General features: G+C 38.6%; 6 protein-coding genes across 7 annotated transcripts; 2 read left to right on the top strand and 4 right to left on the bottom strand.

Annotated features, from left to right (window-relative positions):
* Positions 1–2,317: 2,317 nt before the first annotated feature.
* On the bottom strand, positions 2,318–4,507 carry LOC117391610 (calumenin-A-like). Of its 2 annotated transcripts, none has more exons than XM_033989456.2 (7): positions 4,368–4,507; positions 3,749–3,967; positions 3,480–3,673; positions 3,217–3,383; positions 3,075–3,135; positions 2,739–2,938; positions 2,318–2,649 (listed from the first exon to the last, which is right to left on the bottom strand). In XM_033989456.2, the coding sequence occupies exons 2-7, from the start codon at positions 3,964–3,966 to the stop codon at positions 2,545–2,547; spliced, it is 945 nt and encodes a 314-aa protein (XP_033845347.1). In that variant the 5' UTR covers position 3,967; positions 4,368–4,507; the 3' UTR covers positions 2,318–2,544. The 2 variants fall into 2 exon arrangements, with proteins under 2 accessions (XP_033845347.1, XP_055087507.1); XM_055231532.1 differs by lacking the exon at positions 4,368–4,507 and adding an exon at positions 4,077–4,170 and having other exon boundaries at positions 2,416–2,649.
* Positions 4,508–8,165: 3,658 nt separating this feature from the next.
* Positions 8,166–9,213, bottom strand: atp6v1f (ATPase H+ transporting V1 subunit F). Its single transcript, XM_033989482.2, has 2 exons — positions 8,960–9,213; positions 8,166–8,596 (listed from the first exon to the last, which is right to left on the bottom strand). Exons 1-2 carry the CDS (start codon positions 9,115–9,117, stop codon positions 8,395–8,397), a joined length of 360 nt encoding a protein of 119 aa, XP_033845373.1. The 5' UTR covers positions 9,118–9,213; the 3' UTR covers positions 8,166–8,394.
* A 228-nt stretch (positions 9,214–9,441) lies between these two features.
* On the top strand, positions 9,442–10,427 carry lamtor4 (late endosomal/lysosomal adaptor, MAPK and MTOR activator 4). Its single transcript, XM_033990349.2, has 4 exons — positions 9,442–9,503; positions 9,641–9,724; positions 9,877–9,994; positions 10,267–10,427. Exons 1-4 carry the CDS (start codon positions 9,501–9,503, stop codon positions 10,362–10,364), a joined length of 303 nt encoding a protein of 100 aa, XP_033846240.1. The 5' UTR covers positions 9,442–9,500; the 3' UTR covers positions 10,365–10,427.
* A 66-nt stretch (positions 10,428–10,493) lies between these two features.
* LOC117392295 (ADP-ribosylation factor 4) lies at positions 10,494–12,298 on the bottom strand. Its single transcript, XM_033990348.2, has 6 exons — positions 12,117–12,298; positions 11,918–11,998; positions 11,634–11,743; positions 11,494–11,565; positions 11,125–11,250; positions 10,494–11,048 (listed from the first exon to the last, which is right to left on the bottom strand). Exons 1-6 carry the CDS (start codon positions 12,187–12,189, stop codon positions 10,962–10,964), a joined length of 549 nt encoding a protein of 182 aa, XP_033846239.1. The 5' UTR covers positions 12,190–12,298; the 3' UTR covers positions 10,494–10,961.
* A 256-nt stretch (positions 12,299–12,554) lies between these two features.
* Positions 12,555–15,477, top strand: gcc1 (GRIP and coiled-coil domain containing 1). The gene is made up of 3 exons (XM_033990344.2): positions 12,555–12,738; positions 12,881–13,995; positions 14,099–15,477. The coding sequence occupies exons 2-3, from the start codon at positions 12,952–12,954 to the stop codon at positions 15,392–15,394; spliced, it is 2,340 nt and encodes a 779-aa protein (XP_033846235.1). The 5' UTR covers positions 12,555–12,738; positions 12,881–12,951; the 3' UTR covers positions 15,395–15,477.
* A 734-nt stretch (positions 15,478–16,211) lies between these two features.
* Positions 16,212–20,124, bottom strand: dennd6b (DENN/MADD domain containing 6B). The gene is made up of 20 exons (XM_033990347.2): positions 19,856–20,124; positions 19,498–19,536; positions 19,373–19,415; positions 19,194–19,300; positions 19,008–19,088; positions 18,831–18,936; positions 18,664–18,743; positions 18,529–18,591; positions 18,386–18,441; positions 18,183–18,305; positions 18,009–18,104; positions 17,825–17,919; positions 17,690–17,755; positions 17,539–17,603; positions 17,379–17,468; positions 17,249–17,302; positions 17,066–17,175; positions 16,610–16,712; positions 16,442–16,516; positions 16,212–16,346 (listed from the first exon to the last, which is right to left on the bottom strand). Exons 1-20 carry the CDS (start codon positions 19,997–19,999, stop codon positions 16,224–16,226), a joined length of 1,719 nt encoding a protein of 572 aa, XP_033846238.1. The 5' UTR covers positions 20,000–20,124; the 3' UTR covers positions 16,212–16,223.
* Between the last annotated feature and the right edge of the window lie 62 nt (positions 20,125–20,186).

The raw sequence follows: 20,186 nt of genomic DNA, 5'->3' as shown, positions 1-20,186 counted from the left end.
ATATCTAGAATTGTGTTTTGTATCATTTTCGTACGTGAATGCCTGTTCTCCACTGCACTAGAGCTGGTAACGCTGTCTTTGGCTGCTATACGTCATTAATACAAACCTTGAAGCAAATGTGTTCTGAGCTCCATTAATCCCTTATCCTTCACTCCTTCTACTTTTCAAAGTATTTTCTAGCAATAAAAAACATTGAATAAATGCTAGATTAAGTTCAAGACCATACTGTAGAACATTCCAGGCAAGAAATAATATCTCCATAGAGACAAGCACAGTGCACAGTTGCCTGCACAGTTCATATTGCACCCTAAATGATAAAGAATAAAGAGACACATAAGGGATAAAAGGATAAAGTATGGGCTACTTCTTTGCAAAAAGTAATTAGTTGGCTACTTTGACCCTAGAAATGTGGTGGAGAGTAGAATGTTTTAAACAGTGTAGGGGAAACAATGTACAAGTTTTGTTCTGGTTGTTGCCGACACGTTTGATTAAGTTTTCTCCTCAGTGGGGCTGATCAATAAGCTCAGCAATGGCATAAACCTAAATTAACTAGGGTGACCAGACCCCCCCCCCCTCAAAATGTCCGGGCTTTCGACTCTCTTATCATTTGACAGCTTTGTGTGGGACATTTTTATTTATTTATTTGTTATTATTATTATTATTATTATTATTATTATTATTATTATTATTATTATTAGTAGTAGTAGTAGTAGTAGTAGTAGTAGTAGTAGTAGTATTATTATTTTATTTTATTATTTTTTTCGCTTTGGCGACAATCTTGGCTGATCTGATCACATGCAATCATGTCCTACACTAAGATCTTATTATACTTCTACAGCCACAATCACCGGCGCTCCTCCCGCGCGCTCTCACAGCGAGGGGTCAGCCTGCTCCTGATCACAAAGCATAATACGAAGACATATTAGACACTGGGAGGAGGATGGATATCATAAAAGGGTGCTTCATGTCTCAAACTCTACACCAGTTTTTATTTGACGAAAAATTACCTCATAGTAGCGGAGATACGATCATAAATCCCAGATAAAAAAGTTTGTAGCGACTCTTCACTCAGGCGCACGTAACCGCGGCGCGCACGCTACACGGGAATAGTCTCACTCTTTTCTCAACAGGATGATAACTAGGCCTACTACAGGATAAAACATGTGTTCAGACATCCTGATAAATACTTAGCCTGTAGTGTTTGTTCTGTACTGTCTAAAGCCCAAACTGGAAACTCCTGTGTGTGAGAAGTGCACAGGAGCAGGACTCTATCAGAGCACAGGAGCAGGACTCTATCAATGCACAGGAGCAGGACTCTATCGATGCACAGGAGCAGGATTTTATCAATGCGCAGGAGCAGGACTCTATCGATGCACAGGAGCAGGATTTTATCAATGCGCAGGAGCAGGACTCTATCAGAGCACAGTAGCAGGACTTTATCAATGCACAGTAGCAGGACTCTACCGATGCACAGGAGCAGGATTTTATCAATGCACAGGAGCAGGACTCTATCAGTGCACAGGAGCAGGGGGCAGGTGACATGGACACCATCACTTTATGAACTAACTTTTCTCTAATTCTTGCCTAAGCAGGTCACCACAACAATGGGATTTGAACTTTCTCCCTATGGGTTGGTAGACCACTGAGTCACACTGATGTTGCCTAGACAAAATAGTTATTTCTTCTTCATTGTATAAGAGCTGCTGACCTCTGAGTAACCAACAACCTTCATGATCACAAGGGTCAATTGAAATTATAACAACAACAAGCATTAGACCACACAAGCGTTACAAAAATATAGTTGCTATATTTTGATTTATTTGGTTAAAATTTCTAGATGCCACTAATATTTCTATGGCTTGGCCATTATTAGCCTGCACTTTGAGAAAGGTAAAGCCAATGGCCTGGAAACACCATTTCTAAAGCAAAGTATGGGGGCAGTAGCATCATGTTGTGAGGTTATTTTGCTGCAGATACGACTAATATACTTAAATATTGATGATGGCATCATTAAGAAAAAAGCATTGTGTAAAAATATTAAACCTGTATTTTAGAGAATCACCTAAAGTGGCTTTAAGGACAATACAAATCACATCGACGGGATTACCCAAAACATGTGACTTAAGTCTTACATTTTAAAAATAAATATAGGCAAATAATGCAGAGAAATATTTTTGGTTCTTTTCTGACCAACAACATATGCCATTTTGTCTGATTTAAAGGATTAAAAAGAAACATGTATAAAAGCCATATAATTTAAAAAAAATCACATCAATATTATTTTTAGAGAATTTATAAAATTCTATACATATAAAAACATATTATTGTCCAAAATATAAATTGCACATTACATTCCTGCTTATAAACATTTTGAAACATATAGAACATGGTAATAAATAAATATCCAATTGAGGGTCCTTTTTCTCTTTGTAACACCATTAGTAAACAGCAAATACACATTAAAAAAACTTGGAAAAAAATCTTTGGTAAACTCCTCCACAAAATGAGAGTGGTGTGTAAAAAAACATCCATGTTATACCAAATTTAAAATTCATCATGTCGCATTAATGCTTCCCCAAAGTTGGTCACTTGGCTTCCAACAAATACTTCATGCTTCTCTATAATTTCCTCTTTCGTTAGTTTGCCATCCTAGAAAAAAATACACAAAATATTACTTACTTAATGAATTTTAAAACTATATATATATATATATGTAAAGATTAAACAATTAAACATACTCTGTCAGTATCTGCTTCATGCAGCAAGTGCTTAGCCTCTGCCTCAGCGTGGTCATAGTCTTCTGGCAGTATCCAGTCAAGAGTTTCTTGCCTATCCATTTTCCCATCATTATTTTTGTCTCTAAACTCAGCAAACTGTTCTCGTTCTGATTTTACCCAGTCAGGCTCCTCCTCTCCATTCTCTGGTGAGTACATGTCACCTACAGAACACACACTAGTTTAGCTCTAGTTTAATATTAATAAATTCTACATTTACACTAAAACACACAAGTAATTGCCTACAGTATTTACTTTCTTGTGTCTTACAAATAACTGTCTGTTATGGAAAACACTCACCAATGTACTCTTGTAGGTCTATATAACCATCTCCATTCTTGTCAATATCCTCAATAGTTTCCTGGTGAAACAAGTGCTTAAATATTATTTTATAGGCTATAATCTTGCACAAAGATTTAAAGGAATTTTGATCATTTGTTACCTGAAGCACAATGTCCCTCATGTGGGAGAACTCCTCTGGGTGGAGGAAAGCAGTGAATTCTTCTTTATTGACATACAGATCCCCATTTTTGTCAGCCATACGGAAGCGACGCTCATCCCTCTGCATCATTTGGGCATAATTAAAGTCAGTGTCCTCCTGAGGACTATCTGGAGTGCAAAATATGCAATATTGGTTAAGTTTTACTTCATAAGACAAAGAGAGCCCAATCAATGTCATGATGATAATATCATAGATTGTTTTACCCAGATAGCTTCCATAGGTCACATTTTTATACTCTTCCCAGCCGATGTATCCATCATTGTTGGTGTCAAAGTCATTCCACTGAGTTTGAACATTATCAAAAATGTACTTTTGTTGAGCTTTTTTTATCCAAATTTTGAGCTCTTCCTCTGTGACATATCCATCTTTGTTATCGTCTATTTTTCCAACAATTATGCTGCAGATAGGGTAGATTGTTTTAAGTAAAATATTTTACTAGGACAGAGAATCAAAATGTGGTTGTTATACCAACCCTAGTCTCCGTTTGCTTTCTTCAAGAGGGAGGTGATCAAAGGTTTTGGCCTCATCATGGCCAAGAAAGGCCTCGTGGTCATAGTCAAAGTTTTTGGTGTCATCGTGTTTGAGGTTGCTCAGTGGTTCATCATGATGAACACGCTCTTTTTTTTCTGTGGGTTTACTGTGGCAGTAGACAACACAAAGGGAGATGAGGATGATCAGAAAACGCATCATTCTGTAAAAAACAAAAAACACAGATAAACCAAGTCAACTTGCTGGTTTTTCTTTTTTTATTTTATTTTATTTTTTTTGTCTTTGAGCTGTACAGCACCTAAAGTAGTTACCTGGAGTTTGGCTTGTGTTAAATACCCTATTTTGTTTGGGAAAGATTAGATCCAGTAGAAAGCTATTTTCACTCTTTTGAGAGTCGTTTTTAGAGACTGTTGGAAGTCCTAGGATTGCATATCCTAGGGAAAAAGACTAGCCACATTGACCTGCAGACATGCCACTACCAATTTAGAAAGATCCGTCTTTAGGTTGCAAAAATGCAATGAAACAGCCCGGCATGTTTTTGTTGTTTGTTTTTTTTTAAATATGACAACGAGTCTCTCTAAATGGATAACGGGATGGCTTACCTTATTGATTCTTCGACTTGATCGCTCTCTACCACTCCTACAGAGTTTTACTTAGCTTTAAACACACAACCTCGGGACAGCAGCTGTACTCAACCTTAGCCAATCAGCGTCCACCTCAGACGCGTCGTCTCTTCTGATTGGTCCAGCTCCCTCTGCCTGCACTGAGCTCTCATTGGCTCATTTTCACAGAGGGCCAATAAAAGCCTGAAACCAGCGCCCGGGCTGTACGTGGGCTGGTTCATGCCATTGAGCATGCCACGTTGTCGAGAAACCGCGAGAATGATGAAACACAGGCTACTAGAGTAGAGTACTACAGATAAAGTATTGCCTATTAAGGTATTTCTCATCATTCAGAACAAGGCTCAAACGGACGTAGCAAACAATGCGATTCATGTGTTAAGTTAGACAAATGCTTCAATGTGCAAGTTAAAACACTGATCTCATTTGTTGGCTTTTTCTTGATTAAAAGGACATATATTTTATGCATATCAGTGATGAAGCCACAAATGCGTATATATATTCCAAGTTAAGCAGGATAGTTTCAATAAGGCTTAATTTCGATGTAATGTTGCCCAATAATATCCGTTTATTAAAAGTTACAAATGCGTTTGCAGCTAGTGCTTTGTGAATTATGGTAACACATAACAATCTGAAATATTTTACACAATGTAAAGGGATAAGAAACAAAACAGAGCAGTACAATTAAAAACAAACAAACAAACAAAACATTAAAAGTAGGCACATCTCTGATGCTGTTGTACTTTGTCACTTTCCAGGACTCAAAGGATTTTTAGTATCACTTCCGGCAACTTCATCTCCTCCTTTGCTTAATCTATCGGCCAGTACTACAGTTGGACATAGACTTATGGAACAGGCAAAGCTGACGGGGCTATGGATATGAAAAGTGATGACATTAAAAATATATATTCATTTCAAACAAACTTCAAAACGCTTACCCGTTTGTCACTGAATTATTCCTGAAAGAGACAAGAGATAAAACCATAACATCAGTCATAACATTACTGCAACATAACAAATAGTCTTCCAAGTATGTTCTGTTATTTTGCCTGACCAGTATCAGTCTACACACATCTGCGTGTTTCCTAAGAAAAGTACTCAAAGTTGAGAGTCAAATATTGACCTATTATTTTAGAGTGATCAGCACAGTTATACTCTGAGTAATGATTAACACACAGTGTCTGCCTCATGCTAAACTACTTCTACAAAAGATATACAGCAAAACAAACTATCAAATGGTCAGTGGCTATTTTGATCATTTGGAATCTCTGCAAAATCTATAATAACATCCTGTTAAAGAAAAAATAGAACAAACACAGCTCTAAATTAAAGGTACAATATGTAACTTTTTGGTTGTGCTTGTGTTTATGGAGATATCACTTTGATTAGAATCTTCTTACACATGTTTTATGCCTAAAATATTATAGTGAGCAGGCTCACCTGTACAGATCTTGGCATTGTGGTGTCACCAGTTTGTCTCCATGGAGATAGGCAATAAAAAATAAAAAATAAAAAAATCTCTATGGAGGCAACCAGGTAGTGGGCCCTCAACTAGAAAAGTTTCATAATGCACCTTTAAGAACATTGTTTGTTCAGATATCATAACATTGAGCTAATCCTGAGGTGTTATTTCTTTCCGATTCCTAAGGGATCAGTTGTGGATTTGCCGGCCTTCTCATCTCCAGTTTGAAGAGAGGAGACAAGGTTGACAGTCAGACAGGTGGGGAGGGGGCAACCAGTCAGTAGAAATGGACTGAAGGAAAGATGGCCACCGATGAAAGATATAGAAATACAGAATAAGACTAAACAATAAAACACAGTGCAGTATAGTGTGTAAAATAGGCTACACTTACCTTAGATGCCTAAAATAAATACACAAAAGATAAATAAATAAAAATGTTCATGTGAAGTGGCATGTGAAAAAAGAGAGTAACAAGAGTTGAAAGAAAACCCTGCTTCTTACACTTTGATTTCTTGGAGATTTCCATTTGTGTCACTCCCCTCATTTTGCAATGGGGAGTCTCCTCTGAAAACACGGTGAAGATAGCCTACATGTAAGCTGAAGCTGATATGGTTTTCACAAATATTTTCTGTGAACTCACCCCATTGGAAAAAACTCTGTCTTGTTCTTGCTGACTTGGGACATGTTCCTTTGAAAAGAAATACATGCAGTACAGGTAGGAGTACATAAAAGATGGGACATTCAAATAAAAATGTGTTACTCACATATGCAAATCATCAGTGTAGTTTGCAGTATTTAAAGACACATTCCTTGAAAGAATTAACAAAAAATAAACACTTTTACTTGGTTTATTTTATTAATTCTCATAAGTAAATAATTAATTGGATGTTAATAACAGACCATGAGGATTTATTCAGATAGCTGCTGCTTTCAAGGAGAAGTCTGTATAAAAAGTAAAAAAAAAAAAAAAAAAAAAAGTGTCATATTAGAAATCTCATGGGGCTGTAATACTATGGTAACTAAAACAGTAATATAACATTTGATATTAAACTTACCTATTATGTTTCAACAGATGAAGAGGATGTCCAAAACCATAAGCCATGGCTGCTGTCAGCACCATGATCATTGTTGGGGACATCTTGCCGGTGGATGGTAATCTGAGGTAAAAGCAACGGCTCTTTCAGAGTATTTATACCCCAAAACTGAGGTCACACCTACAGTTGGTCTGAGTTTACTCAAAACTGTCCTCCAGCCAAGGTCAGATGAAGGTCGTGCATGCAACAGTTTGACTGATGCTGACCCTGAGAGTTGATTCACTATTCAAGCTACTTTATCAGCAAACTGCATGAGAACTGGACCCATTCCAAATACATTTGTAGGTTGAGTTCAACACAAAGTAAAAAAAAAAAAAAAAAGCAGTGATGATGACCCTCACAGCCACCCAGGCCACAGCTCTTCAGCCTATTTCCATAGTGTAGTGCGCCAATTGACTTATACTGGTGTGGTCTAGAGCCTGAACCAGTAACCTTGTAAATGCATGAGGTTCCTATGGTGTAATTGACTTTTTGACTGGAGTGACCAAAATAATGTCTATGATCATTTTCAATAACTTTACACTTTGCATCCATGATTGATAGAATCATAATTACATATGCAACTCTCATTATAGTGGTACGGCCCATGGATTTGAACCAGCAACCTTGTGCATAATAAAGCTGTAATGTAATTGCTGTTTACAATCAAAGTGACCTAAATAATGTTTGTGTCAATTTTCAATAACTTTGCACAAAGTAATTTCTGTCTCTGCATTTGGAAAGTCCATTATGAAACAGTGGATGTTATGTTTCAAAGGTCCAATTTATTTTTTTGCATGCTATGGCGAATACAATGAATGTCCCAGTAATTGGAAAATCATTAATAATAATAATAATAATAATAATAATAATAATAATAAAAGTCCATTATTTATTTTCATAGACTAAAATTAAAAGTTTGCTCGGGGATAATCAGCTACATGGAAACTAATGACCTCAAGACCTATTATTTTGTTTAAAATTTGTTATTGAAACTTTAGCAACCATTAAGTTAAAACATTTTGCAAGATCTTGGATTTTAAACAGTCTGTTTGGACTTAAAGCAATGTTGATGGGAGATTTTTCATGATGTTCAGGGAGTCAAAAACGTTATTATTTTTGGGGGAAACAAATATATTAATATTAATACAACTAAGACTACCAATAATAATAAAAATACGATGAGGTGCAATGCCAGTTGCCAGTTGCTTTTTACTGGCCAAAAAGGACACACATAGTTGCAGTATCAGACATTATAATTTATTACCTGTATCAACAGCTGAATGGTTTAAGTTAATAATTAAATCCACAGAACAATTATATTTTAACACATATTTTTCCAGTCACTATCTCACATAGGCCGACTTCATTAAGACATCACAAAAGAGTGAAGAAAGGTAAATCACAATACTAACTCTTCATGAAACATCCACTTATTATTTACATAAAGGACACATTAAATACAGAGCTGTGTTCATCGGAAGTCCTCGGCAGAAAACATGCCCTTGGCCCTGCGCAGGATGGAGTCCTTGGACGCATCATAGGGGTGCTCTTTTGATGGGATTTCCAGAACAGCTGGGATGGACTGCATGTGAGCATCTATGGCATGGCGAATCATCTCCGCAATAAACTGGTTGATCAGGATGATTCCTATGTCATTACGAGTTAAGAAACTCCTGTTGGGACAAATAGAATAGAACGATTAAAAGAACATTAATGAATCAATTTAACAACAACCATAAATAAAGACACAGAGTGAGTGAGAGCGAGAGTTACGACAATTTTTACCCAATGAAAGATACAAATGGTATACTTATAGTAATTGGCATAACACATGGCTATCGGCACCATCTGGTGATTGAACAGAGCACTGGGCACTTTCCCACACTGTGGAGCAACAGGCCTGTATCAGTGACCCCCCGTCACAAAAGCCACTGTCCTATAAGAGCCTAAACCCAGCCATCTTTTCTTTTGTTACATTTCGTAAAATAGCGATTAGGAGAAGGGGTGTTACTACAAATTCACACGAGCCAACTCACTTGAACGTCTCCTCAATCTCCGTGATGCTAGTGTCCTTCTCCACCACCAGAAAATTAGGTTTGCGATTCTTGTTGAGTTCACCGATGCCTCCGAGTAGGAACCCGGTGCAAGTGTCTTCATCACCGATAACGGCAATGAGCTTTCCACGGCCAGCCATTGGTGATTTATCAGATTAAAAGGATAATGTAAAACGGACAAGATGAGGTTCAGTGATGAATCCTCTAGATCATGTGAGCGGATCAGCTGACACACCTTCACTTCCGTTTTAGCACAAGGATGACAAGAGAGAGAGAGAGAGAGAGCAGTTTTTCAAATATCTGCGGCAGCGCTGAACAAAAAAACAAAAACGAAAAACAGTCATTTTCCAGTTATGGGTTTATTTTAATCAAAACAACATAATCAAAATCACCGCAAAAATAAAAAGTGCCGCGGCCTTATTTTCTTGACCAACGGGACGCGAAGGCATCATTAGTCACGTGAGCGTCACATACCGGAAAGGAAGCCAAGGACTAACAACAACAGCGAAATCCTACTAAAAACATGGTATATTGCGGCAGTTTTACTTCTTAATTCCGCTAATTGGGTTAAATAATGTGTTTAATCTACTATGTCTGTGTATCAAAGTTTTGGCTGGTTGTGTGAGGACTATTAAAAGTTTGCATCACCTAACTCTTTTTCAGACCACGGCAGCTCTGACAGCTGGACTGGAGCGCATCCCCGACCAGCTCGGGTATCTTGTTATCAGTGAAGACGGAGTTCTGGCTGTAAGACACTTTTCCGCGCATCTTAACAAGCTTGGAGCAGATCTGTGCACCACACAATAGCATTTGAACAAACTGCTTTTATGAACACGAAGATATAGTTTGTAGTTTACAAGAAAAAACGGGAAATGTAACTTTTTCTTGTCCGTTCTCAGTCTGCAGGAGAGCTGGAGAACGACGAACACACGGCTGGTGTAATGATGCAAATGGTGCGAACAGCAAGCCACTTCAGGTTATCAGGATCAGTCGATGTACCCTTTAAGCGCATGTCAGGTAAACACTAAACAGAAATTATACTTTTGAATTAGCAAAAGACCAATGACATGTTAGGTTGTGAATAAATTCGCGTGTCCATATACATTTAGCTTTGTGGAATCAAAATCAAAAGGCCTAAATACATATAGCATATGAAGACAGCATAACTATTAACTACATGGTTCAAGGTTTATAAGCATTAACTTAATTTAGACATTTCATCTGAAAACACCTTCTACACTCCATAATATCTGACAGTACAGTAAAATTGTTTGCCTTTTCCCCCACAGTGATCCTGGATGACTTTGTTTACACAGTGACCGTGTCTGCTCAGAAAGTATTTGTGGTAAAACGGCAACAAAACCAACGAGAGCCTGTCAACGTATAAACAAGAACTGGGAGCAGTGGGCTTCATTAAGCTCCAGTTGTTACAGTTGAGCTACTGTTAAATGTTTTGTCTTTAGTGTTTCATAGTTTATGTTGTTTAAATAAATTTAAAGTGAAATTCAACAATTTACAAAAGCATTTCATTGTTTATTACATTAACATTTAGAGTTTGATTTACAAAGACTGGAAGCATATTATTTCTTCACTCAAATGTATGATTTGCCACATCTTGAGTTAGAATTCTCCATTGAAAACAACATCCAATTATTAACTCGACAGAAACTCTTAAAAGAAAATGTTAATTGCTGTGTCAGTACTTTACATTAAAAAGGAAAATGAAATTGTGGAATGGGTCATTGCACATTCTGATATAAAGTATGCTCTTCATTCTGATTTAAATAATGATGGGAAAAATCGGTAACCAGGAAGTTCAAGGCATCACTTTTTAAAATCAACAAATGCCTTAAAATAAGATTAATTAAAACTGGCAGAAAGAAATGGCATTAATTCCCAGTCTCAATCACTTTGTAAACCTTGAAACCTTTTGCATTGCTCCAGTAGTCCTTTGGCATTGCTCCTCATGTCCTTTATAGTAGTCTTACCGCTTTTCTAACTCACTGGAGAGCCAGTCTAGACCTTCATAAAGACCAGTTCCTTCTGTTGCACATGTTGCTTGGATATGCCACTAAGGAGACACAGAGAAAACAATTATAAAGCCTGAAGATAAACATTAGTGCTCAGTTAATTATGGGGCAACTTACAGTTTTGTCTCGCCTGCTATGCAAACGCAGTTTATCTGTCAATTCACTCACTCCCATTGCATTGGGTAGATCTTGTTTATTAGCAAAAACCAGAATAGCTGCATCTTTCAACTCATCTTCTTGAATCTAATAACATATTCAATGTGGATACAACTATTACTATTTTTAATGTTAGAGAAAAATATGATTGTAAGAAAGGTGGCAATTCAAGGAAAGAAGATTATATATATATATATATATATATATATATATATATATATATATATATATATATATATATATATATATATATATATATATATATATATATATATATATATATATATATATATATATATATATATAAATGATATTTAGCACTTAACATACCATTTTTGTAAGTTCTTCTTCAGCTTCGGCAATTCTCTCCCTATCATTGCTGTCCACTACAAAGATGAGGCCCTAAAACAGAACATTTTTATGAATGGCATCCTTCTCTCTGTAGGACACCCTTATGTCTGTGACGTCACCTGTGTGTTCTGAAAGTAGTGTCTCCACAGGGGTCTGATCTTGTCTTGACCTCCAACATCCCAAACCGTAAAGCAGATATTTTTATATTCAACAGTTTCCACATTAAAACCTAAAAACAGAGAACATAAACATTACATCTGAATTAAGTGCTTCATCACCACCTATGCCAAAACGCATAATATAAAAATAATTATAACATAAAGGTAAATATGAGGATGGTTGTAGTTTTTAAATATTTAAGATTTTTAAAAATCAGTAGTGGTAAAAACTAGAGAAACTTTACCAATAGTGGGGATAGTGGTGACAATCTCTCCAAGCTTCAGTTTGTACAGGATGGTTGTTTTTCCAGCAGCATCCAAACCAACTGAAAATTTAAAGATAACCCGCGTTGAATTGGCCTATGTATTCAGTATATAAATATCGAAATATGTAAACATCCCGCTGTCATTTACCAGTTAGCTTAGCTTAGATAGCTTACTTACCCATTAGTATTCTCATTTGTTTTTTGCCAAACAGTCTGGAAAACAAAGATGAGATAGTGAGACCCATTTTCATTTAAAGGTCCCAGTTTTGTTACAGAGAATAAAAAGCTGTCAATAGCAAGTAGAGCTGAGTTGTCCCAGTAGAAGCTGTCCAACCGGTCCAGGATGAGGATCCCAGAGCAGAGACAAGCCGCAGCAGTGGGCGGGGCAGTTTGTGTTGCCACGTCCAGGCCAACGCGGAACAAACGACGTCACACTATTTACAACACACCCAATTACACCAAATTATATAAGAAATGTCTAGATACATTCGGGAAAGTGTTAACATATTTCCCCCCTAATAGTTTACATTATTTTAATCAGCGTGCGTTTATAAAATTCCTGCAATCCTTAAACCGTGGATCTTCCCTGCGTGACAGATCCATGACTTAAACGCACCAGCCGCTTTCTCTTCTCCACTTCCGGTTTAAAGTGTCATGGCAGCTGTTTGCACACAATCATCTCTCTATCGGTAATTTTATATTGTTTATTCTAGATTGTCTCATACAGAAGCGACATTTCAAGTTTGGAATTATAACACTCGAGTTCCTGCGTGATATAGACATCATTACAACGACCATAGGTAAGATTACAAAAACGCTGCAGTAGTCTACTTCAACAAATGTTTGAGAGTGTGCCTTATGATTTATGCCGTTCTGTACCAGCAATTTGTTACATCACCTATGCGTTTGTTACAGATTGTGTATATTTATTGTTCGTTTTAGGTGGTGAGACCAGTGGATCTAGGAAGATGTTTCTTCTATTTTAAAATACACGTAATCACTTTGGAAGAGCCATGGAAAAGTTTGGGATGAGTTTTGGGGGTGGGCCCAGCAGAAAGGAGCTTCTTGAGACTGTAGAGTCCCAGAAAAAGCAGCTTGTACAATATCAGACCCGTTTTAGAGATGTGGTACGTGCATATAAGAGCTTACTGAAAGAAAAAGAGGCACTGGAGGCTAGCCTTAAAGTCTTGTCAGTTTCTCAGGATGTGGACCGAACTCAGCAAAATCTTGACATGAGGGCTGATCTTCCTGATGATCGCTGTTCTTTGCACAGTGAAGACAGTGTTGATACTGCAGCATCTATGGATGTACCTGTAAGTGACTCTGCCAGAGAGGACCAAAGTGAAGAAGAGCAGGCAGAGCCCCCTGCTGAGGCTAGTGGCGCTGAGAGTGGAGTCATCTCACTCACAAGCAGCAGTGGAATTGGTGAGCAGCAGCGAGCCACTCCTCCACCAGGCACAGAGGCTGATCGTCGTGTTGTACAACTGAAGGCTCAACTGAACACTCTCACCAGTTCTCTGGCAACAGTGACACAAGAGAAGTCCCGGATGGAGGCTAGTTTCTTGGCTGACAAACGATTGCTAAAGCAGGAGGTGGAAGACCTGCAAGAGCAGCTTCAGAGTTTGAAGAAACAACATGAAACAGAGCTTCAAACTCTGCAGGAGCAGCTGGCAGAGAGCCGTGCTCGGATCATCACACAGCAACATGAGAGGGGTCTGGAGCAGGGAGACCACGCTCAACAGCTGCGAGAGCTGCAGAGGCTCCTGCAGCAGGAGAGAGCCCTGAGGCAGGATGCAGAACTGAGGCGCCAAGACACCGAGCTGCGTCTCCAGGAGGCTACAGCCGCGCTAGTGCTGACGTCTCAGGCTATAGACCGAGGGGCAGAGTCAGAGGCTCACCTAAACCTGTTAAAGGAGGAAAGAGTTGAGCTGGAGAGAAGACTTCAGGCAGCTGAGGAGGTCCAAAAGAAACCTGATCCCAGAGTGGAGGAGCTACAGCAGGAGCTGACAGAGCTCAAGAAGCACTTTCAGCAGCAGTTGCAGAATGAGAACAGAAAGGTATGTTGTTTCTAATTTGTATTTCATTTGAATTCAATACTTTTACTTAATGGTAAAACCATTATGAAAATACTGTGACAGATCTCCTTTATACAACCCTTAGGTGTGTGAGGTGGAGGAACGTGAACGTGAGCGTGCCCAGGCTGAGGAGCAGAGAGTGGCAGCACTAGAGCAGCAGGTGTCTGAGCTGTCTGAGCTCCTCGGCTCTGGTGAGAAAGCAAAGCAGAGGGACCAGCAGACTATTCAGAGACTTAGAGACCGAATACTTCAGCTGGACACAGAGAACAAGACACTGGTCATTGCTGCTTCGAGCAGGGTGACCTCAGATATCTTTGCAGATGAAACTCAGCTGGATGTGACAGCGCTTAAGGAGAAGCTGGAAAAGGTAAAAAAGCTGCTTGTGCTAGCGGCTCAGAGAAACCCAGAGCAAACTACAAACATTGAAGCCCTAATGGATACAGATATAGAGCTGTGCAAAGAAAAAGCCTCAACACAGTACTACCAGCAGGAGCTCAACAAGGTGAAGGAGGAGTTTGAACGGTACAAGGTGAGGGCACAGGTGGTGCTAAAGAACAAGAACGCTAAAGATGGCTCCCAGACCAAAGAGCTGGAGGAGGTGAGAGATCAGCTGGCTGAACTCAAGGAGAAATACATTAGTCTGCGCATTCAGAGTGACGAGGCTGAGGCCAAACACCGCAAGGAGCTGGAGGAACGGCAGCAACAATCCATCTCACTACAGCACAGTCATAAACAAGAAGTAGAGCGATTAGAAGCTCTGCATCGTGAAAACCTCCTTAAACTAGAGGCAGAGCTGCACAAACAGAGAGAGCGGACCATGGCCCTGCTGGATGAGAAGGACAAAGAACTGGAAAACCTCAGAGCGGTGGCTTTGAGCTACAGCCTGTCTCCACGAGGATGTCACAGCAGTGATGGCACTCGCCCAGTGGACAGCCTAGACCTGACAGAAGTGTATAGTGAGGAGGACATCTTCAGCCAGGCCTTGCTGCGAGCCACACCCAATGAACCAACAATACTGTTATATGCAGAGCAACTGGCCAGAAAGGAGGTGGAGACAGGAGCTCTACGTCGCCAGAAGCACCAACTTGAGGAGGATGTCCACCAGCTCCAGGCCAGACTCATTGCTAATGGAGAACGTCACGATGAGGAGGTGGCTGATCTGAGAGATCAACTTGACAAACTGCTAAGAGACCAGAGTCGGGAGGGTGCAAATCTGGAGTATCTGAAAAATGTTATCTTTAAATTTCTAACTCTGCAGGATGCAAGTGGTCGTCAACAGACTCTTGGTGCCATCCTCACCATCCTACACTTCAGTCCTCAAGAAAAACAGACTGTGTTGAGACAGCAGACTGGGCCATGGTGGAGCACTGCAAAGAAATAGGCGTCTATCTTTTAATCTATCAGAAAAGTTATAGAAAACTTTGTTTTATTAGCATAACATAATTAATGAATACAGGTTGGCATCCAGTTGGTCATCTAATAAAATAAAATGAATTTCTTCTGACGTGCAAACCTAATGTCAACATTTCAGAAGACTCCCTTTTTCCTTCATTAGCTTACATTAGAGGTGCACAAAACAATAGTGGTATTTCCTGTATTGATTATTTTCTGACCTTAATCATTTTCACCCTTACTAAATCAGGCCTCGAAATGAAAAGTGAATAAACAATACTTTTTGCTGAAAAAAATGGGTAAACCCGCTGATATTAACAGCTTCAGTCCCCCGATATGATCACATATTGCTGTTTGTGTCTATGGAACTTGTTTGGGGTCAACAAAGCTTTGAAATCACACTTAATGTTATAATACACTTGAGAAAATCCCCAGCCAAGGAATACAGCTTTAACTACAGACATCTGGTGCTTTTCTGGGGGAAAATACACTGTTGTACTATACAATTTTGTGATCATGTTTTTCTGGTCTTTCATACTTGAGACTCCAGTCCTCCTCTTTTCTGGTGGTGGCTTCCATCAACACGACCTCATCTTTAATCTCTTATTGTAGGAATAATACATAAGTTAAAAAGTGAACCCCAGGCCAGGCCAAATTGTGTTTCAAAAACACCTAAACTCCGATAACAACTGAATGCTGGGTTTAGCCCTCTTTTTCACTTTTCACTCCCACAAACTCTTCATTCCCCAAACAAGCATGGACAAAGGAAATTCCACAGTCTCTGCCAAGTCTGCTTGAATAAGAGTTGCTTTGCCCACTTATTCTGTGTTTAGTAACGTCTGAAGATCCTCTGGCAATGAACTGATGATGGATTCAATAAATGTCTCCAATTTGTCCATAACACCATCTCTGACCTGCAGCTGCTGCTGTCGTGCTTTAGTCTGTGGAAGATATAAGCATATCATTGTACATATCAACTACTGTATTTGTTACAACAAACAAGAGATAGAAAAATTTGTTTTGTAAATTGTCATACCATTTTCTCTCTTAGTTTTAAAACAACATCTACAATTTCCACTTCAGACTTGTCTTTAGTCCAACCCATCAAATCCTGCAACAGAGCACATGGTACGCATCATCACTTTATGAAGGATTCATCTCATCATCTCATATGTCCTATATTGAAGATTGAAGCCTCACTTACAGCATCACAGATGACCTCCAAGTGCAAACACTCCAGTTTCTGGGACATCTCTTTGTGCCTTTGACGGTACCAGCCGTCAAAATTTGGAGATCTGAAGAATTTCCTGTGTGCAAGTAGTGTTTATAATACCATTTTGTGCTGTGCTGTTTATTGTCTATTATGGATTCCCATAAGAGCAGACAAGCTGTTTCTATTCTTTTGGGATCCTTAAAAGAGAAATTCTTTAAAATACCAAAATGTACCTTTCATATAACAACAATCAGTTCATATCATATAGCCATATATTCTTTATATCATTAACTACACATTCTATACTATTCACAAACACTTAAAAATAAATCTATGATGTCATGATGACGTAATATATTTATATTTATTTATACAGTGTATATACATATACACATACATATACACTTTTTGAGCAATAGACACAGTTGATTAATTGTCAGAGCCCACCTGTACAAGCCCATCCAATCCCCTTTGAGCATAGAGGTAAGTTGTGGTCCGCTGTGATCAAGTGTGGCCATGAACTCATCCTGGTTAAAGGGACGAATCTGCGGAGGAGTCTGACCAAACAGATTATTTGCAACCAATTTTCTCTCCTAAGAGGGTCTAATTATTCATGTACTTCTTGTTTACCTTCCATGCTGTCACTGATCTCTGTAGGGGCATTAAGCTTGCCATGTATCGCTCCTAACAACCAATAGGCAAATATGAATCATATTGTAATCATAATTGTAAAATACTTTACAGTGATTTTTTTCATTACCAGGGGGATGATGAAGCTCTGCGTTAGCTCTAACAAGTGTCTTCTTAATATGGCACTTTGCACCTCAGATGGCCTCTTCCTTTGAATGCCCTGAATTATAATGATTTAAAAAGATTAAGTTAATATGCTGACATAAATAGTTGTACATTGTTGATACTACCTTGAGTAGCCTCTTAATAAGAATTTTGTCTTTGTGTACAAATGTCTTATAAGCTGAGTAAATTCCTAAGAAAAGGCATATAAAATGATAATGTGTGCCATTATTTTAATTAACAAAAATATGTTTTGAACCAAAAGGAAGAAGGACCCACCTGGTTTGGTATCAAGTGTTTTTAGTTTGACTAGTTTCTTCACCTTAACTTGTTTGGGTAAATCACCTAATAAGAGTTTAATAATGTTATAGGAAGAAAATAAATACTAAGGGCAACATGAAAAAACAAACATACCTGCCATCTTGAGTTCACCGAGTCTTATGATATGGGGCCAGCTTTGGAAGGTCTTTATAAAAAATGGATTTGTAACACCAAGAACCACACTGGGGCTAAATTACAGGAGACATGGTTTGTTTAGGGTGACAAGTGATAAATATATCAATTTAAACACAAATTGTGGTATGCAGTTATCACTCACGGGGCCTGGGTGCGAGTAGTGTATTCTCTAAACTCACTGTCATGAATGGTGAAGTATGGACGAAAATCACAGCAGAATTTTAAGGGACAGATAGAGCTGAAGAAAGTTGGCTTTTTAATATTGAAACCAAGACCTTATTTTGAATTGCACTCTAGATGCTGGGTTTCTAGTTACCTCACGAGAGCCAATACTGTTTCAGAAGACACTGTAGGAGAGGGGGCAATGATAATCAGTGGTTCCCCCAGCAGAACAAGTTCCCAGAGCATCTGCAGATGAATCAGCATTGACTGGAAACATCTAGAAAATCAACAGTCAAATCTGATAAAGTACATAACAAATTTAAGAGAAGACAAAAAAAAAAAAAAAAAAAACCTCACTTGAAGAGGTCAAGTTCGTGGATAGTTGGCAACACCGTTGGAGCTGGTAATAGGTTCTAGAGAGCAAAAAGGTAAGGTTAAGTGCTATAATTTGTCATGTCACATTTGTGAATGAGTTGTAAACTCAAAAAAGATTTTCTCACCTCTTTGGCTGTGTTTCGGATAGGACTTCCTCCTGGTTTATCAGATTTTGAAGGAATTCTTATCTGAAAAAAAGAATACAAAACACTAGGTCACACACACAGAAATGTTGGACTTTGGTTAAACAAAAATATCACCTGTAATATTACACCCATCACAGGCAAGTTAAGAGTCATTCCTGGTACTGGTTTGGGCCACTGGTCAATCTCATTACAAACTACAATGACAAGTTAAACATATTCTCATGAGGATACACAGAAAGACAGATGTGATTCATTACTGCAACAATAAATATCACCATTACCAGTTTCAAGACAAGGTTCTAACTTCTCAAAATACTCTGGGGCAATAATCTGCAGCAGTGAGTGAAATAGGGCTGTGTAGGGAAGCCTGCTGAGGAGCACCAAAGACTAAAATAGACAACACGCAGTTATAAAGTCTTCTGTCCAGTCTTCTACCTGAAAAAGCATGTGACACTAACCTTCTGAAAATAGCCTCGTTTCACAGAGACATCTTTCACCTGTCTGAAATAAACGTAGCCAAAAAAGTGTGAAACTTCTTTCTGTGAAAGAGTGTGGAATTGCCATTAGTCACTATTAATTTCCTTTTCTGGTTTATATTGTGTATATTACTGGACATGGACAAAGTCATCATTGTGACAAACAACCTGCAATGTTACAGGTGCATCTCGGTTGTAGACGTCTCCATCCCTTGAACCACGTCGCCCAACTGACTGACGCATCCTGAAACTGAACTGAGTATCCCCAAGACATCCTAGGACACAAAATACAAGCTGAAATATTATTAAAATTGAGTGTGGTTGTTAATTTAATGTTTTCTTTTTACCTGAATACGAGTCCGGAAAGGATAGGTAACAAATGCTGGTTTTCTAAAGCACAAACAACCATTACCAGTTAGAAATTACCAATTTATCAGAAAGAACCCAAGTAAATGTACACACAAGTACTTACTTCTTTTTCTGTGAGTTTTACATCTTGAGGATAGACCAGCTAAAAGTGAATGACAAGGTTACAGGAAATTGTACACAATACAAACAAAAAAGAGCCTAAACACACTGAAATGTACTCAAGCAGCTAATATAGATAATAAATAATACCCTAATATTATTAAGATGATTATTATGATTATTATGATTATTATTATCACCATCAATAACAACAACAACGATAATAATAATAATGATAGTAGTAGTGGTAGTTCAACAGCTATGTCTAGGTGCGTGTAAAAATATACATTATGTTTTTGGTAAGGTCGTCACGCCTTGGGAGGTAGGGATGCTGGTGATTGTTGGCTAGCTTTCTTCCTTACCTCTAAAGCTTGTCCGAGCTCCAGGTCGAAGGTAACCACACAGACACACTCCAGCCAAGAGGAGAAGCGGGCCCACCGGCATCGACTGTCCGCCTCCTCTGTCTCCTCGAGCCGCGAGGAAACAGATCCTTCAAATGGGTTCATGGCATAGCCTCAGACGATCACAGCAGCGTCCATCTCTCCTCGGTCGCTGTATTTTGAGCCAACTGACTCTTTTGTGACATTAATCTCGTCGCCCCCTGCTGGATAAGAACATATTGTGCAAGCGCGTTTTGTGCAGCCAGGGGCCATAAACATTTTCAGATTGGATTAAAGCAAGTAAACCAGGATA

This window comes from Periophthalmus magnuspinnatus, chromosome 23 (genome assembly GCF_009829125.3).
Source record: "Periophthalmus magnuspinnatus isolate fPerMag1 chromosome 23, fPerMag1.2.pri, whole genome shotgun sequence".
Taxonomy (NCBI): Eukaryota; Metazoa; Chordata; class Actinopteri; order Gobiiformes; family Gobiidae; genus Periophthalmus; species Periophthalmus magnuspinnatus.
Note: the sequence above shows the minus strand (reverse complement) of the source record. Positions and strands in the feature narration are given on the sequence as shown.

Coding starts and splice junctions, on each gene's coding strand:
- LOC117391610 (XM_033989456.2), bottom strand. CDS start 3,966: ATGATGCGTTTTCTGATCATCCTCATCTCCCTTTGTGTTGTCTACTGC. Junction 3,674..3,748: donor GAAAGCAAACGGAGACTAGG/GTTGGTATAACA, acceptor CCCTATCTGCAG/CATAATTGTTGGAAAAATAG. Junction 3,384..3,479: donor GACCTATGGAAGCTATCTGG/GTAAAACAATCT, acceptor TTTGCACTCCAG/ATAGTCCTCAGGAGGACACT.
- atp6v1f (XM_033989482.2), bottom strand. CDS start 9,117: ATGGCTGGCCGTGGAAAGCTCATTGCCGTTATCGGTGATGAAGACACT. Junction 8,597..8,959: donor GAGATTGAGGAGACGTTCAA/GTGAGTTGGCTC, acceptor TTGTCCCAACAG/GAGTTTCTTAACTCGTAATG.
- lamtor4 (XM_033990349.2), top strand. Junction 9,725..9,876: donor GTGAAGACGGAGTTCTGGCT/GTAAGACACTTT, acceptor GTCCGTTCTCAG/TCTGCAGGAGAGCTGGAGAA. Junction 9,995..10,266: donor ACCCTTTAAGCGCATGTCAG/GTAAACACTAAA, acceptor TTTCCCCCACAG/TGATCCTGGATGACTTTGTT.
- LOC117392295 (XM_033990348.2), bottom strand. CDS start 12,189: ATGAAAATGGGTCTCACTATCTCATCTTTGTTTTCCAGACTGTTTGGC. Junction 11,566..11,633: donor ACTACTTTCAGAACACACAG/GTGACGTCACAG, acceptor GTTCTGTTTTAG/GGCCTCATCTTTGTAGTGGA. Junction 11,049..11,124: donor ATAGCAGGCGAGACAAAACT/GTAAGTTGCCCC, acceptor GTGTCTCCTTAG/TGGCATATCCAAGCAACATG.
- gcc1 (XM_033990344.2), top strand. CDS start 12,952: ATGGAAAAGTTTGGGATGAGTTTTGGGGGTGGGCCCAGCAGAAAGGAG. Junction 13,996..14,098: donor TGCAGAATGAGAACAGAAAG/GTATGTTGTTTC, acceptor TACAACCCTTAG/GTGTGTGAGGTGGAGGAACG.
- dennd6b (XM_033990347.2), bottom strand. CDS start 19,999: ATGAACCCATTTGAAGGATCTGTTTCCTCGCGGCTCGAGGAGACAGAG. Junction 18,105..18,182: donor ACAGTATTGGCTCTCGTGAG/GTAACTAGAAAC, acceptor AACTTTCTTCAG/CTCTATCTGTCCCTTAAAAT. Junction 17,176..17,248: donor GATCAGTGACAGCATGGAAG/GTAAACAAGAAG, acceptor CTGTTTGGTCAG/ACTCCTCCGCAGATTCGTCC.